Source organism: Poecilia reticulata, chromosome 7 (assembly GCF_904066995.2).
Source record: "Poecilia reticulata chromosome 7, P_reticulata-male-v2, whole genome shotgun sequence".
Classification (NCBI taxonomy): domain Eukaryota; kingdom Metazoa; phylum Chordata; class Actinopteri; order Cyprinodontiformes; family Poeciliidae; genus Poecilia; species Poecilia reticulata.
The window spans coordinates 21,459,131-21,472,863 of NC_088836.1; the positions used below are offsets into that span (position 1 = coordinate 21,459,131).

General features: G+C 39.1%; 2 protein-coding genes across 15 annotated transcripts in view; one reads left to right on the top strand and one right to left on the bottom strand.

Annotated features, from left to right (window-relative positions):
- The first annotated feature begins 855 nt into the window (after window positions 1-855).
- Window positions 856-2,448, top strand: LOC103467538 (rhodopsin). Its single transcript, NM_001312652.1, is given in 1 exon segment — window positions 856-2,448. A coding segment is annotated over 1 exon segment (1,065 nt). The 5' UTR covers window positions 856-938; the 3' UTR covers window positions 2,004-2,448.
- Window positions 2,449-3,464: 1,016 nt separating this feature from the next.
- Window positions 3,465-13,733, bottom strand: part of LOC103467539 (membrane-associated guanylate kinase, WW and PDZ domain-containing protein 1-like) — a 100,153-nt gene continuing 89,884 nt past the window's right edge. For 12 of the 14 annotated variants that reach the window (XM_008413996.3, XM_008413994.3, XM_008413995.3 and 9 more), the window contains 6 exons: window positions 12,960-13,163; window positions 11,253-11,337; window positions 11,074-11,131; window positions 9,566-9,709; window positions 9,296-9,434; window positions 3,465-7,430 (listed from right to left, as the gene is read on the bottom strand). In XM_008413996.3, the coding sequence (XP_008412218.2) occupies window positions 6,331-7,430; window positions 9,296-9,434; window positions 9,566-9,709; window positions 11,074-11,131; window positions 11,253-11,337; window positions 12,960-13,163 (1,730 nt within the window). In that variant the 3' untranslated portion in view covers window positions 3,465-6,330. Of the gene's footprint in view, window positions 7,431-8,228; window positions 8,321-9,295; window positions 9,435-9,565; window positions 9,710-11,073; window positions 11,132-11,252; window positions 11,338-12,959; window positions 13,164-13,733 lie in introns of all 14 variants that reach the window. The other 2 variants (XM_008414007.3, XM_008414009.3) reach the window with 1 other exon arrangement.

The following is a 13,733-nucleotide window of genomic DNA, read 5'->3' on the forward strand; positions in this document are numbered from 1 at the left end:
TGATGATTCTGTGATCACACGCAAATATCTTAGCAATTTCAAGTGAGTTGCACCCCTCTGAGAGACTTAGAGACAGTTTGATTTGGCACATTAAAAAGAGATACCTAATAATTATGCACACTTTGATATTGGGTGTTGACCTTCTTAGCCCAGACATTCCCTCATTACACAGATCCACATCACCTTAATACATTAAGTATTCAAATTTATCCAGCTATCCAGCTAGCCCTATTTTCTAGTAGTTAGAAAATAGGGATAAAAAAAATGATATGGTCAAAATTCTCACATATACTACAATTCCCCATTCAAATCAAACTCACTTCTGGGTGATTTCTTTGAAGCAAGTGCAGCATTCGGAATCAGCATAATTGGAAAGGATTTCAGAAACAAACAAGTAAATGCAACCATTTGCCAATGTTTGTATGTTTAATTATTATAATTTTTTTTTACATACATTTTTGAACAAATCTGCAAATTATTTTTACCAAACACATTAAAGATTTTTAGGAAATCGTCCATTTGGTGCTTAGGATGTATAATTTACTTTCCAGGGACAGGATATCTGAAGTGACAATTTAAATCATCATGTCAACTCAAACTGGTTGCTTACCATTTATTTCTGTGGACAATATAGTTGGTTTGCAATCAAGGTTTGTAGTAGGTATCTATTGAACAGCTCCAAGAAGGACATGAGCAGGTGTAATCTTAATATCTTGATGAGTTTTCAATTATGTTTGCAGTGACGGCTGGATTAGATATTAACTGTGGCCTAAATCAATTTGTGCTGACAGATTTGGAAACTGATAATCCACGATGGGCCTTTTAAAAGCCCAGCCGAGGCCACCAGATCCATTTGTAGCAAGGTCCATCTCCATCGTAATCTCAAACAGCCAGAAGAAACACCACCGAGGGGCTGAGAGCAACCACAAGCCGCAACCATGAACGGCACAGAGGGACCCTATTTTTATGTCCCTATGGTTAATACCACTGGTATTGTCCGGAGTCCTTATGAATATCCTCAGTACTACCTTGTCAGCCCAGCAGCCTACGCTTGTCTGGGTGCCTACATGTTTTTCCTCATTCTCGTCGGCTTCCCCATCAACTTCCTCACCCTCTATGTCACCATCGAACACAAGAAGCTGCGAACCCCTCTAAACTACATCCTGCTCAACCTTGCTGTGGCTGACCTTTTCATGGTGTTTGGAGGATTCACCACAACGATCTACACCTCTATGCATGGCTACTTTGTCCTCGGGCGCCTTGGCTGCAATCTGGAAGGATACTTTGCTACCCTGGGTGGTGAAATCGGTCTCTGGTCACTGGTTGTTCTGGCTGTTGAAAGGTGGCTGGTTGTCTGCAAGCCCATCAGCAACTTCCGCTTCAGTGAGAATCATGCTATTATGGGTCTGGTCTTCACCTGGATCATGGCCAATTCCTGTGCTGCCCCCCCTCTTCTCGGCTGGTCTCGTTACATCCCAGAGGGCATGCAGTGCTCATGCGGAGTCGACTACTATACCCGTGCGGAGGGCTTCAACAATGAGTCCTTTGTTGTCTACATGTTCATCTGTCACTTCCTCATTCCTCTTGTCGTTGTGTTCTTCTGCTACGGCCGTCTGCTCTGTGCCGTCAAGGAGGCTGCTGCCGCCCAGCAGGAGTCCGAGACCACCCAGAGAGCTGAGAGGGAAGTCACCCGCATGGTCGTTATCATGGTCATCGGCTTCCTGGTTTGCTGGATACCTTACGCCAGTGTGGCCTGGTACATCTTCACACATCAGGGCTCTGAGTTTGGACCTCTCTTTATGACCGTCCCAGCTTTCTTTGCCAAGTCAGCCTCCATCTACAACCCACTGATCTACATCTGCATGAACAAGCAGTTCCGCCACTGCATGATCACCACCTTGTGCTGCGGAAAGAATCCCTTCGAAGAGGAGGAGGGAGCATCCACCACTGCCTCCAAAACCGAGGCCTCCTCTGTGTCCTCCAGCTCCGTGTCTCCTGCATAAATGGAGCAACAGGCACAAGCTTCATAATCCACTATCCAAGAAGAAGACTTCCGCTCCCCCAGGGAAACGACTGAAGGCTAACGTCTACAGAAATAACTTCCTCTTTTTTATTTGTACAAACGACTTGGTTCAACCTAAAGACAGTTGCAGGAAAGGTCAGCCCATTACAGAGTTGTTCCTGTATGTACAGAATATCCAACTTACCAGTCTACGAGTATTTATTTCCTCAGAATAAAGGGGAAAAAATGTTATTCTCTATCAGTTGGATCCTATATGATACTGGCTTATTTTTGAATGTAGAGGCATGTAATCAAGGCAACGTAAAATAAATCGCACTTTGCAAATGACTCATCCTGTTTACGTTTTAATTATAACGGGTGGAAAAGTTCATATGACTGTAGTATATTTATTCAAATAAATAAATGTCAATGACCTATTCAAAATGCATTTATGTCTGGAGTCAATTTCTACTTATACTATTTTTAGCCTGCTTTGGTGATGTCAACCTCAGAAATATATTATATTAAATATTTAAATAACAATTAAAATATTCCTTATGTGGTGCCTCCAAAGCTAATATAATCTAATTTCAGTCTTAGGTCACATTGGATTTAGATCCTAGCAGAATAAAGGGATTAAGATACTAATCTTAACAAGGATACATATAAATATAAATGGACATGACACAACATGGTTTATCTGATTATGAACACTGCCTTAGAAATAAAAGGTTAATAAAGATTAAGGATTAATACTTATTTATATTACCAAAAGAGACCTTCAAACAAAGGTTATGAATATGGAGAAGTACAAATGGTGCACAGAAGAATATACTGATATAACTAAAATGATTTACCAGAAAACTAAAGAGTAAAGAATGGATCATAATTTAACAGTTTTAGACAAAGATAAAACTGAAATCATTACTAAAATATGAGCTCATTGCTCTGGGATTACACATGCGTAAATTATTTATTCATAGATTAATATTCTTTTTATTCCCTGCATGAATTTTCAACGAGAGGACTTAAAGTAAAACAGAACCTTCAGATCCAAAGAGTAATTGTGAGAATGAATCATTGCTTATCATTTTACAGTACAATTCAAATGTGGGAACTGCATAAAGTTTCTTCTTAAAACATTCTCTAACATAAACACTTATCATTCTATATATGATAAGTGTTGGGTATGATACATCCATTTGAAAGTAATTGTGATGCTTTCAGCAGCAGCAAAAAAAAACAAAAAAAAAAACAAATCACACACAAAAAAACTACAGAAATAGAAGAAAAGGGTTTTCAATGTCGAAGTAATTTCTTCTCAATGGGTTAGTTCTTCCAATAAGACAAATAGCACATTTCATGTTGAAATTTAATGTGTTTTCCTTTTTTTTACTGAAAGAGACAAAGAAAATCAAAAAGCTTCTCCTGGGACAAGCGGCTATGTAGAGAACTGAAATCCTTTTGAATTTGTATGCAAAACTTTATTTGATAATAAAAATAGCATCCACAGACTTCTTTTGATAGCTACATATACATTGTAATCCATCTGAAGGAAAAGAAGCTGGATAAGTCCACATCTACTTTTACTTTGACTAATGTTATGTATAGCTTCATGGGTCAAATAAAGCTATGGACAATGTAGTATTTATATATGCATAGTTATATAAAAAAAGATTGGCCCATATACATGTACTGCTTTTATCAACACAGAGACAGCATTATGTCTGGAGCACACTGCAAGAAATAATGCTTGAAGAACACAGACTGCATACAAGTGCTTTATAATACAAAGGCAGGCTAACCATAGAGAGATTCAAACCATTTGACAGCTGTTGATTGACCAAATACAGTCTTTCATTTTTAAAATGTCTTTATATACCTGACCCAGAGTAAATCAACATATTTACCATAAATTGTCAGGTCCATTTCAGAGATATAAACACAATATCACATTCCTCACTGCAGAGGTTCTTCATAAATTTCTGTTTTGTGCAAGAAAAAGGCAACATTTTATTCCTTGACAAGTTCCTAGTAGTTACATTGGGAGAGAAAATCTCTTTACAGGTGATGACCAACCTCCTGACTGTGACTCCCATTCTCTCTCTCTCCATCTCTCATTTTTTGTTTGGTTTTGTATTTTTATTGAATACAGTACCATAGTGACACCGGTGATGAAACAATGCATTTGTTGTGGTTCATCCAATATATAGTTCTAGTTTTCAAACAAAACATAAAACAGAATAATCACACAAAATCGAAACATGAAAAAGCAGCAGTCAGACTTCAGTGGCGTGACAGTGTGGCTCAGAGTGGCAGAAGTGGTTGTCTCGTCTACCAGGACTCACTGTACGTTACCGTGCCAACAAACCTCATCAATGTGTCAGGGCCCAGAGGATGGACAATGGGTGTAATAAATATGAGAACTGGGCTAGAAATAAGTGTTGGAGATTACTGTGTTTCGTTAGGCCTAACAAGGTTGTTACACTACATTTTAACTTACACATGCATCTTGCACAGGGATAATTAATGATTTATTTATTTATTTTTTTTGGCATATCTGAACAATCGTACTTTATGGCAGCTTCAGCTGGCAGTATGGCAAAAATGCAGACTTTTCTAAATTACTACACAGGATTTTTGAGAAATTTGGGAAACTCACTCTGTCATGAACAGATTCAGATGTAGTTGAAAGAGGCTGCTTCAGTTTAGAGAAGGGCAAAACTAGTCATTTGGTTTAAACAAAGTCTCAGGCCCCAGCTATACTACTCTAGATATTTTCAATGCTTTCGTCCTTTGTTAAAAAAAAGTCTATCCGTATTCAGTAGCACAACTTTTAAATGTTGCAATAACTGTGCTTCGCCAGCAGGTGGTGATAATACTAGCCTTAATGACAAATTTAAAATAATATTAATCCTGGTGAAAGTAGTGGGGTAAAAATTCTTTCAAATCAACTGCCGTCATATTTCCTTTCACTGAGTTTGTCCTTTGCCCTCAGATCTTCTTCAGCTTACATTTGAAGCTGAATGGGAGGAGAGTCTGGACAAATCAAGAGCAATGTGGGATTAATTACCCCACTGTTACAGTTTGTAGCACAGAAAGGAACAGCAAGCAATTACAAAGTCAAATTTTAAGTCACAATTTTGGTTAATCACCACATATCCAGTAAACACATTTATAGCACACATTGACTTTTTTTAATATATATTCTTCACTTTCTTTTACCAAAAACTCAACTCCAAAAACCTCTCTAGATATATTAAAAATTGATTGGAATGAATAGATCTACTGTGAGATATAAGGTTGAACACATTTGAAAAGGAAAAGCTGTAAAAATTAGTAAATATGTTAACTTCAGCCTTCTTTTGAAGAAAAGAAAAATTTAATTGGCTCTATTGATGCCGTGGTTTCTAACAAATAAATGTGTATCAGGTCTATGAAAAGTGTTTCTCTAGGTCATTGTTTCCAATATAATCTCCGGAGATCCAGTGGAGAGGAAGTTTTTGACAATCTTCGCTTTAGAGTGCTTTTTTATATGTTTTTTTAATTTTTTTTATCGGAAACTGTGGATGGTAGGTGGAAACACAGCAGAAAACATCTGTGTTAGTGTAGAAAGGGCCTCAGAGTCACTGAAAATAATAATATTGGCTGTCAAACAATGATGCAACACAAGTTGAAGTACAGCATGCTTACACTTCTACCTCAGCCCTTAAAGATTTAATTAAGCCCACCCAAGATGTGAGTGAAATTCAAAATAAATAGAGCAAAATTTGAAATTTCATATATTATTACTATTTATAATTTAACGCTCTAGTTTCACCATCCGATTTAAATGTAGAGCTTTGCTTTACTCCCACAGTTCTTGTGAACCATCAGTAGCTATAGTGTCAGTAATTCAGGAGCAAAAAGGACAACTAAAATCATTTCAAAAACAAGCTCAGGAATTAGGATTTACCACAAATGGAAGCATTATTCAGACCTCTGAAGGGAACAAATATTTAAAGTCAACAATGCCTACAAAAAGCAATATCACTGATTTCATATGCAGGCACATACAATACCTTTACTACAGTACAACAACCTCTGTTATGCTCAAAATAACAAGAACAATGACAACACAACCAGTATAAACTGATAGAGGGATTGTACTCCTGCTGTTTTTATAAATCTCTAGATGGGACCACAAGTAGTTTAGTCAATCAAATCAATTCATAAACAATTCAACCAAATAAAGAGTAAGAGTTAGTATTGTTACAAGTCCAATTCCAGTGTATGTTACGTAGTTTGCACGGACAGAGGAGAGAGCAGCGAGGGTACTCTTCCTCCCTCTAGATACTGAGGTCTTTAGAATTTTCTTTGTACAGCCTTCTCTTGGGCTCAGGGATCTGGTTTGAGCTGCGGCCTCCGGCGTTATTGATGGGTCCTGTCTTGTTGTAGGTAGCATTGTTGTGTGCAGCGTTGTTCTTCATCATGCTGTAGTAGTCCTTCAGTCTGGGCGCTGCTGCATAGTTCAGCTCATCCCGGCTATAGTTGCTGTCAGGGGAAGAGTCCCGCTCCGATCTGTATCGCCTCTCCATTGTCCCGTTCATCCGGTGCCTCTCCTCCTTCCTCTCCGAGGAAGAGTCTCTCAGAAGATTGCCATTCTTGGTAGCTTTCTCATACGCACGGCCTCTGGGGAGAGAATCCCCTCTGTTGTTGACGCGCTCCGGGGTGGACGACTCGCTCACTCGTCCAGCTAACTGGGACTCCTTGAGGAGCTTCCGTTCGGAGAGTTTCCGCTCAGGGGTGACAGAGAGGAACCCTCCATCATCGTATTCCTTCTCAGGTGTGTGGTCCCGGTGCGCACGCTCTGCCCTGCGGTCCATGGATTTCGCCCGCCGACGATCTGGAGACGAGTTGCGCTTCCTGGTGGGTGAGCGATCGAGGGAGCCACGACGGTGCATCTGAAACCTTCTATCCAGGGTAGAACTGCTGCTCGGGAGCTCTCGACCCCGCAGTTTTTCGGCAGCAGCAGCCTTCTTTCCAGAGTTGTCCTTCCTCAGAGTTTTCAGGAGCTTGGAGATACCACTCTCCGATTCAGACTTCTTGACTTTGCGGCCTCGGCTCTTCTTGTTGCCAGCGTTGCTGTCATTGCTGTTGTCGGGAGACTGCTGTCGGAGGGTACTTTGACTGTGACTGTTATTCCAGGTGTGATGATGATGGGGATTAAACTGCCGGCCGTGGAAGTCCATCAGATCCGAGCCAGCCCAGTCCCTGTTTTTGTCCATACCTCGGCCACGTGCAGCCTCCTCCAGGCGTGATGGTTTGTGAAGTTCTGGTGGATAACTGGACTCCAATGAGGTGTGGTATCGGCTTTTTGGTGGCAACGTTCTCACTTCCGGAGTGTTTTGTGCCCTGGGTGTGGGAGGGTGCCCGTCACTGCTGCCGTCTGCAGGAAAGGAAAAAGGGGAGAAGGATTTGATGAATGCAAATAGATTTGAGTTACATTTACCGTATCTTGCACAGATGACTTTTCTGTTACATTATGTGATTTCTTGCACTGGCACAACACAAATCAATGCAGCTATGAATATCATGCAAAGATGTGTTCTTTTAATATGCTGCTGGTTTTCCAAATAAAAAAGCAGCCTTTTCTAAATTTATATGTCAGATTCAAATTTCAATCTTTGCAAGAATAATAAAAAAAACACAAATCTTCTCTGGGACTTGAGTTTACCATACATGTTTAAACGGGTTACATCAGCAAAAGCAGGAGCAACACATCAGCAAGTGAAGGGCAGCGGTTATCAATGACACAGCAGGCACCTAGGAGGTCATTCCAAAACAGTATGACAAAGGCACACCAAAACAAACCAAAACCAAATTTAAAATGTGCATTTGGCTGAATGTCTGCCAAATAACACAGGTTGCTATGGCAGCAGCATGTGATGAGTGGTGGCATTAAAGTTAGTTCCATTAATAAAAAAAAAGGTTTTCTTTACGTGGCAGAAGGGTACGGTTTATATGGACTGACAGAAGCCACATAAATACAGTTTAATTCAAGCGTGACGAGACATAAAGTATGTCTACAGTGTAAACACATCCGCACACAAACACAAACAAAGTAGGATGCAGGTCAGGATGAGCTGGAAGGCTGTATAAGAACTCAAAGTGAGGAGAGGGGAGATGACAGGGAGCGTGAACTGGGACAGAGTTGTTGTTGTTGTTTTTTTTTTTTACTACAAACCGTTGTCTGATTTTGGCCCATTAGGTAGAAACAGGGCTCTCCCATCTTGTCATTCCTCAATGTACCAACAGCGAGATGAGGAGCCATCATCGCTGGAGAGAGGAGGAAGAGCCCAGCAACAAGAGACGATCAGAGAGAAGGAAGGAGGAGGCGAGAGAAGAAGACAAATAGAACAGACAAGCTGTTTTACAGTACATCCGTTGAGAGAAGAAGGGCTTTGGTGTGAAAGACAAAAATATTCTTCACTTCAATTTTTAAAAATGATTTTCAACAACATAAACGTCTGGATTAATATGAGAAATAATACAACAGTAGAGAGCAGAGCTACGAAGAGCAAAGGCACAATTGAACCTATGGAGCATCTTTACTGTACAGCTTCCTGTATAAAACCCACTATATATGTTTTAGTCATTCTTTTATCAATACAGATCTCCTCACTTATTGGCAATAAGTTAAAGGTAAAAAAGTAGTGACAATTTGTATTAAAGAAGAAGGTTAATCTAGACACACAGTTCAGGTGTGTCTAGATGAATTGATTTGTGAAAAAGTACTAATGCCCTTTGTTAAGCAAGGTGGAGAATCTGTGGTGCTGTGGGCATGTTTCATCTACGAAGGCTCAATGAGTGCATGGCAAAATAAACTAGAGATACAAGATGATCTTGATTTTAACATGAAATTTCAATAGTCTCATAGTCTCAGATCAACATTGCTTTTCGTTTTGTTTTTTAACGTAATGATCTAGAAAACATCCCAAATCAACACATAAAAGGCTTGGCAGAGACAAAATCCACCTTCTTTCATGGTCATCTAAGTCCTCAACCAAAAACTGAAGCTGAAGAGAAGAGTGCATAACAATTCTGGGCAGATCACTAAAGACCGCAAAAAGAAATGGCAAAATATTCCTAAAAAGCTGGATTATTCAAGTTTTCTGCATGGGGCCTATAGAATAAAGATGCATCTGTTCAAGGAAATACATATTCTATTCCGCTGAGTTTACTACATGAAAAAAAACAGATCAGACTTCTTTACTGGAAGAGGAGTAAAGCATCTGCTGCATGTTAACCTACCATATTCAGGTACAGATCCATCGCCTCTCTTCAGGACAAGCCGCGCCCTCCGACCTCCGTTCTTGATCAGTTCAATGGCTCGTGAATGCTTCATGTTCTTTGTGCTCTCACCGTTAATCTCCAGAATCTCATCTCCCACCTACAACAGAGAAGGTAAGTAACTGGGACAGCTAAGTGATAAAGTGGCCTCATAAATAATGCGAAAAGAGGAAATTTGGCCTGGCAAAATGTTCTTAGCAGAGAATCAGAGGGAACTTGTGAGTTTCATACCCTCATCTTGCCGTTTCTGACAGCAGACCCATCCTCGGCTAGTCTCAGCACGTAAAGGTCCATGTTGTACTCCCGGCCTCCTCTTAGGCTGAAACCAAATCCTTTGTTGTCCCTCTCCAGATCCACAGAATAGTACTCGGCATCCTGTGGTGTAAGAAAAAGTATATATCTATAAACAAGAAACACTAGGAAACAGTGACTTATTCATTGTTCTGAGGACAGCGAGGGACGAGTCCAGACCTCAGAACTAATCAAGTCGTGTTCCCCAAAAAAACCCTCAAAATGTCAATGGCAGTACAATACAGTGGAATGCATGAATAATTAATGAAGAAGTACATGTGAGCAGGGTACAGATCACCAAGCAAGGGCAGCACAAGGGCTGCACCCCAAAGTTTCCACACTCATCTAAAGTTTGCTTCAAACACAAGATTTCTATGTGAGAACATAATTAGACTAGTCAACAAAATGTAAGAGAAAAGTTCATACTAACGTGGTATAAGGTCTGTCACACATCATAACCTAATCATAACAGAACAGGTTTTTGTCTAAATATTGTATTGATTTGATATCACTACATTCCTTTCCATCATTTCTTTGATAAAAGCAAAACTCTTTCGGTTCATTAATAAGGGAACCAAAAGAATGACTGAGTTGACTTTGAAATGCCATCACTATGCGATGCAGTAACAAAGTCACACGTATGTTTTTCTGTGACATCAGTTGTACCGTTGTGCAAAACAATGGAATAACTGCTCTCACTTATCGGGCATTTTAACACCTGCAAATGTAAAAACTACAATCTATGTTTTGTTTGTGAATCCAAACAAATGAAAAAAAAAGTAGTTTAATTTATGTTGCTGCTAAATAAGAAATGAATCATGTCAGTTTCCCCTACAGCTCACTGCCAAGTCATTATGTGCACATTATGACTTTTTTTATAATGCAGCTAAAAGTCTTAGTCTTCATCTTATCCCTCCTACATCCATTTCTTGGTGTGTTACTGCCCCCTACTGATTAGTAAAATAAACTGTGGTTGAAAAGGTCCAAGAATATTTCTGTCTTCTTTTACCCAGTCCCTTTTTTAAATTACAGATGGACTACACAAAAGTTATGCTCTTCTCAAGAGACTCGCTGTTGTTGTCATAAATCAATTTGTGTTTGTTTAGGGAGATGACAATTCACACATTTCCTCACCACAAGAAAGATAAACATTATTTGAGTGTTAGATTGGCAAAATATTGCAAAACTAAACAAACGTACACAAAACCAATATAAAAACAGCACCCTTACAAATCAAATTAAACAGTTTATAACCAAAAATAGGTTATTTGGGCTTAGATACACTTTAACTAGTTTTAAATGTTTTTCCCAGAGCACTTAAATGATTCAACACATTTGTTATAATTTTAGGCAGAACGTAAACTACAACTTCATGTACATGTCTTAACATACATGACAATCGCAAGTATAAAATCAGTTAACTGCATTGAAAATACCGAGACACTTACCTGCATTTGAGTTTGTGAAGGAGGTGGTGGAGGAGCACCTTTTGACTTCGAATGATTCCTTTCAGAAGGAAAACAGACATATTTCACATGTGGCAATATATTTTATGCCACATTAAGCTTTTTTATTATTATTATTATTACATATGAAATTTGAAAATTTAAAATGTATCAGCACCTACCTTGACTCTGTGGTCTGAGGTGTGTGTGTGGTGGTGATGGTAGCTATTTTCTCTGCATTAGTCAGCAGAGAAGCATTGGAAGATTCTGAAAATAGGGGAAAAAGAAGTTAAATTAAGTGGGTGTTTTTATTAAATGCCTCAGCCCGGAGCAAAGTCTCGAAAAGGCACTGTGGTGAACCAAATACCACTGTCCAAAAGAGTTTCTTAAATCACCCTTAGGCAGCTGTATTGATCTGATGCTAACTGTGTGTGATGCTGTCATCTGCTGTTTTGCCCACTGACAAAACTGGACCCTTTTGCGTGGATCAGAAAACAACACAAATGTAACAAAAGGCTCTCTCTCATTGTTTTGTGTTATGACCAGCTTAAGATCAAACAATTTTAAAAAGCTACAGTCTAATAAGTGCCATACTTTCAGTTGGAAGGAGTATAGCTCTAGAGACCATCAGCCTGTTTCATTCTTCTTAGGCACCTTAGTCACTTTTCACTAATCTCCAAAAGGATTATGACTTCCTCGCTGTTCTGCAGAGATCAATCCAAGTCCCTCTTGGATTGTGTTTCTAGTATATGTATAGGTTTCACACTGATGGTGGCTCTTGTCACCACTTTTCACCACAATGAAAAGGAAAAGAAAAAAAAAAAGAAAAATATGACATGGCTATGTATTCTGGCCCTCTCTCCCTTATACACCTGCATAAAATCCAGTACAAGTCGTCTTTAGCTGTAATATGCACTCAGTTTATGATCAGCTGTTTTACATAGATTTGTTATAAACAATAGTGCACAAACAACATCCTGAACACCAAGAACAACTTCAGATAATTCAGGAATAATGATTAAAGTAGAGTTAGATTGTAAACTAAAAAAAGGAAGAACATTAGTCAGAGAAGGAGTCAGGACACCAATAGAGCAGCTCTAAACTAGTTACAGATATGAACTTCTCACGTAGGATAATATAGATAAAAGTGTATTCCTGTGTTTCAATGGCCTAGTCAAAGTTCAGACCAAAATCCAGTTGAGAATATGAAACCAGACTACAGAATAATAGTTCTCATACTGGCCCTCCATCCAGTCTGACTGTATTTAAACTGTTTTTCAAAGAACAGTGGACAAAGTCATCAGTCGTCTCTCCATGTGTGAATCTGGTAGATACAGACCTCAAAAGACCCGCAGCTGTAATTGCAGTGAATAACTGTTCTGAAAGAATCGACTCAGGTGGTCTTAATACAAAGCACATTTATCAAAAATTTATAAAAAATATTCCTTCTACTCCATAATTTTGTGCCACTTTGTGATGACGTATCACATATAAGTTTGTAGTTGTACATTGACAAAATGTTGTTATGTATAACAGGCGTCAAAACACCTGCAGGAAACACAGATTTGGGAAGTAGACTGCTTGTGCTGAGATATTGTGTTGTACTTAATAGTAAAAGTTGGTGAAATTAGCACCAGAAGAAAATGTGTTTAATGTGTTCAATCCAGAAACTAAATGAACAAAAAGCAGAGAAAAGGGAGAATTTACTTTGCTTTACTCCTACCTAGTGATTTTGCTTCTTACACAAGGCTCCACGCCCTGATAAAAAAAAAAAGTTCTCATGTCTGAGAAAAGCATCGGTGCCCTTTGCCTCCCACAACAACCATGAATAAGTCACATCGTGATGCATTATGAAACATCCATGTGATGTCGAAAGATGAGAGCCTTACCATCGCCCGGAATGATCCTGAGTGAGACGGTGTTGCCAGCCTCCTTGATCAGGTTGACAATGTCCGAGTGCGACTTGTTCGTGATGGAGCAACCGTTAACGGCCAGAATCCGGTCCCCGACCTTCAGCTTCCCGCAGCGGTCCGCCGGGCTGCCCTCTATGATGCGGCCTATTTTGTGGGGCATCGCCACACAAGCATTTCCAGCTTTTTATGTTAGATGTGTTTGTGTTTATGTATTTTATTTTTTCATGTTAAAAACAGTGTGCGGTATAGATTTGTTTGATAGAGATGATTATTTGTGTTGATTTGCATTTAGTGTAAGTGGGAAACGAGGAGAAAACATAGTGGAAGAAAGAAAAAGGAGGGTAGATTAATTATTCAAATCACCAAGTCCCAAATTCCCCAAATGAAACTATTGCAGTTTGCACACAAATTACAAATTCTTTTGTAAAAAAAAAAAAAACAGAAAATAAAAGTCAAGCTATAATTGATGTATTCCTTAATAAAAATGCAAAGGATTTCCTCTTGTCCCACAACTTGACATGTTAATTAAAGATCTGTGAATCTGATGTATCATTGGATCAATGGGTATTTATACAATCTGGTACCTGAGCTGTGGTACCTTGGCTGAGATAGTGATAATAATTTAAAGGGAAAGTTCAAAAGTTTTTATGTGAGCTTGTGTTAAAATATCATAGCAGCTCATATCTAACCCACCGTAACATCATAAGAAGTTAATTTCTAGAACTGTACTCCTCAGGACTTCTACTGTTT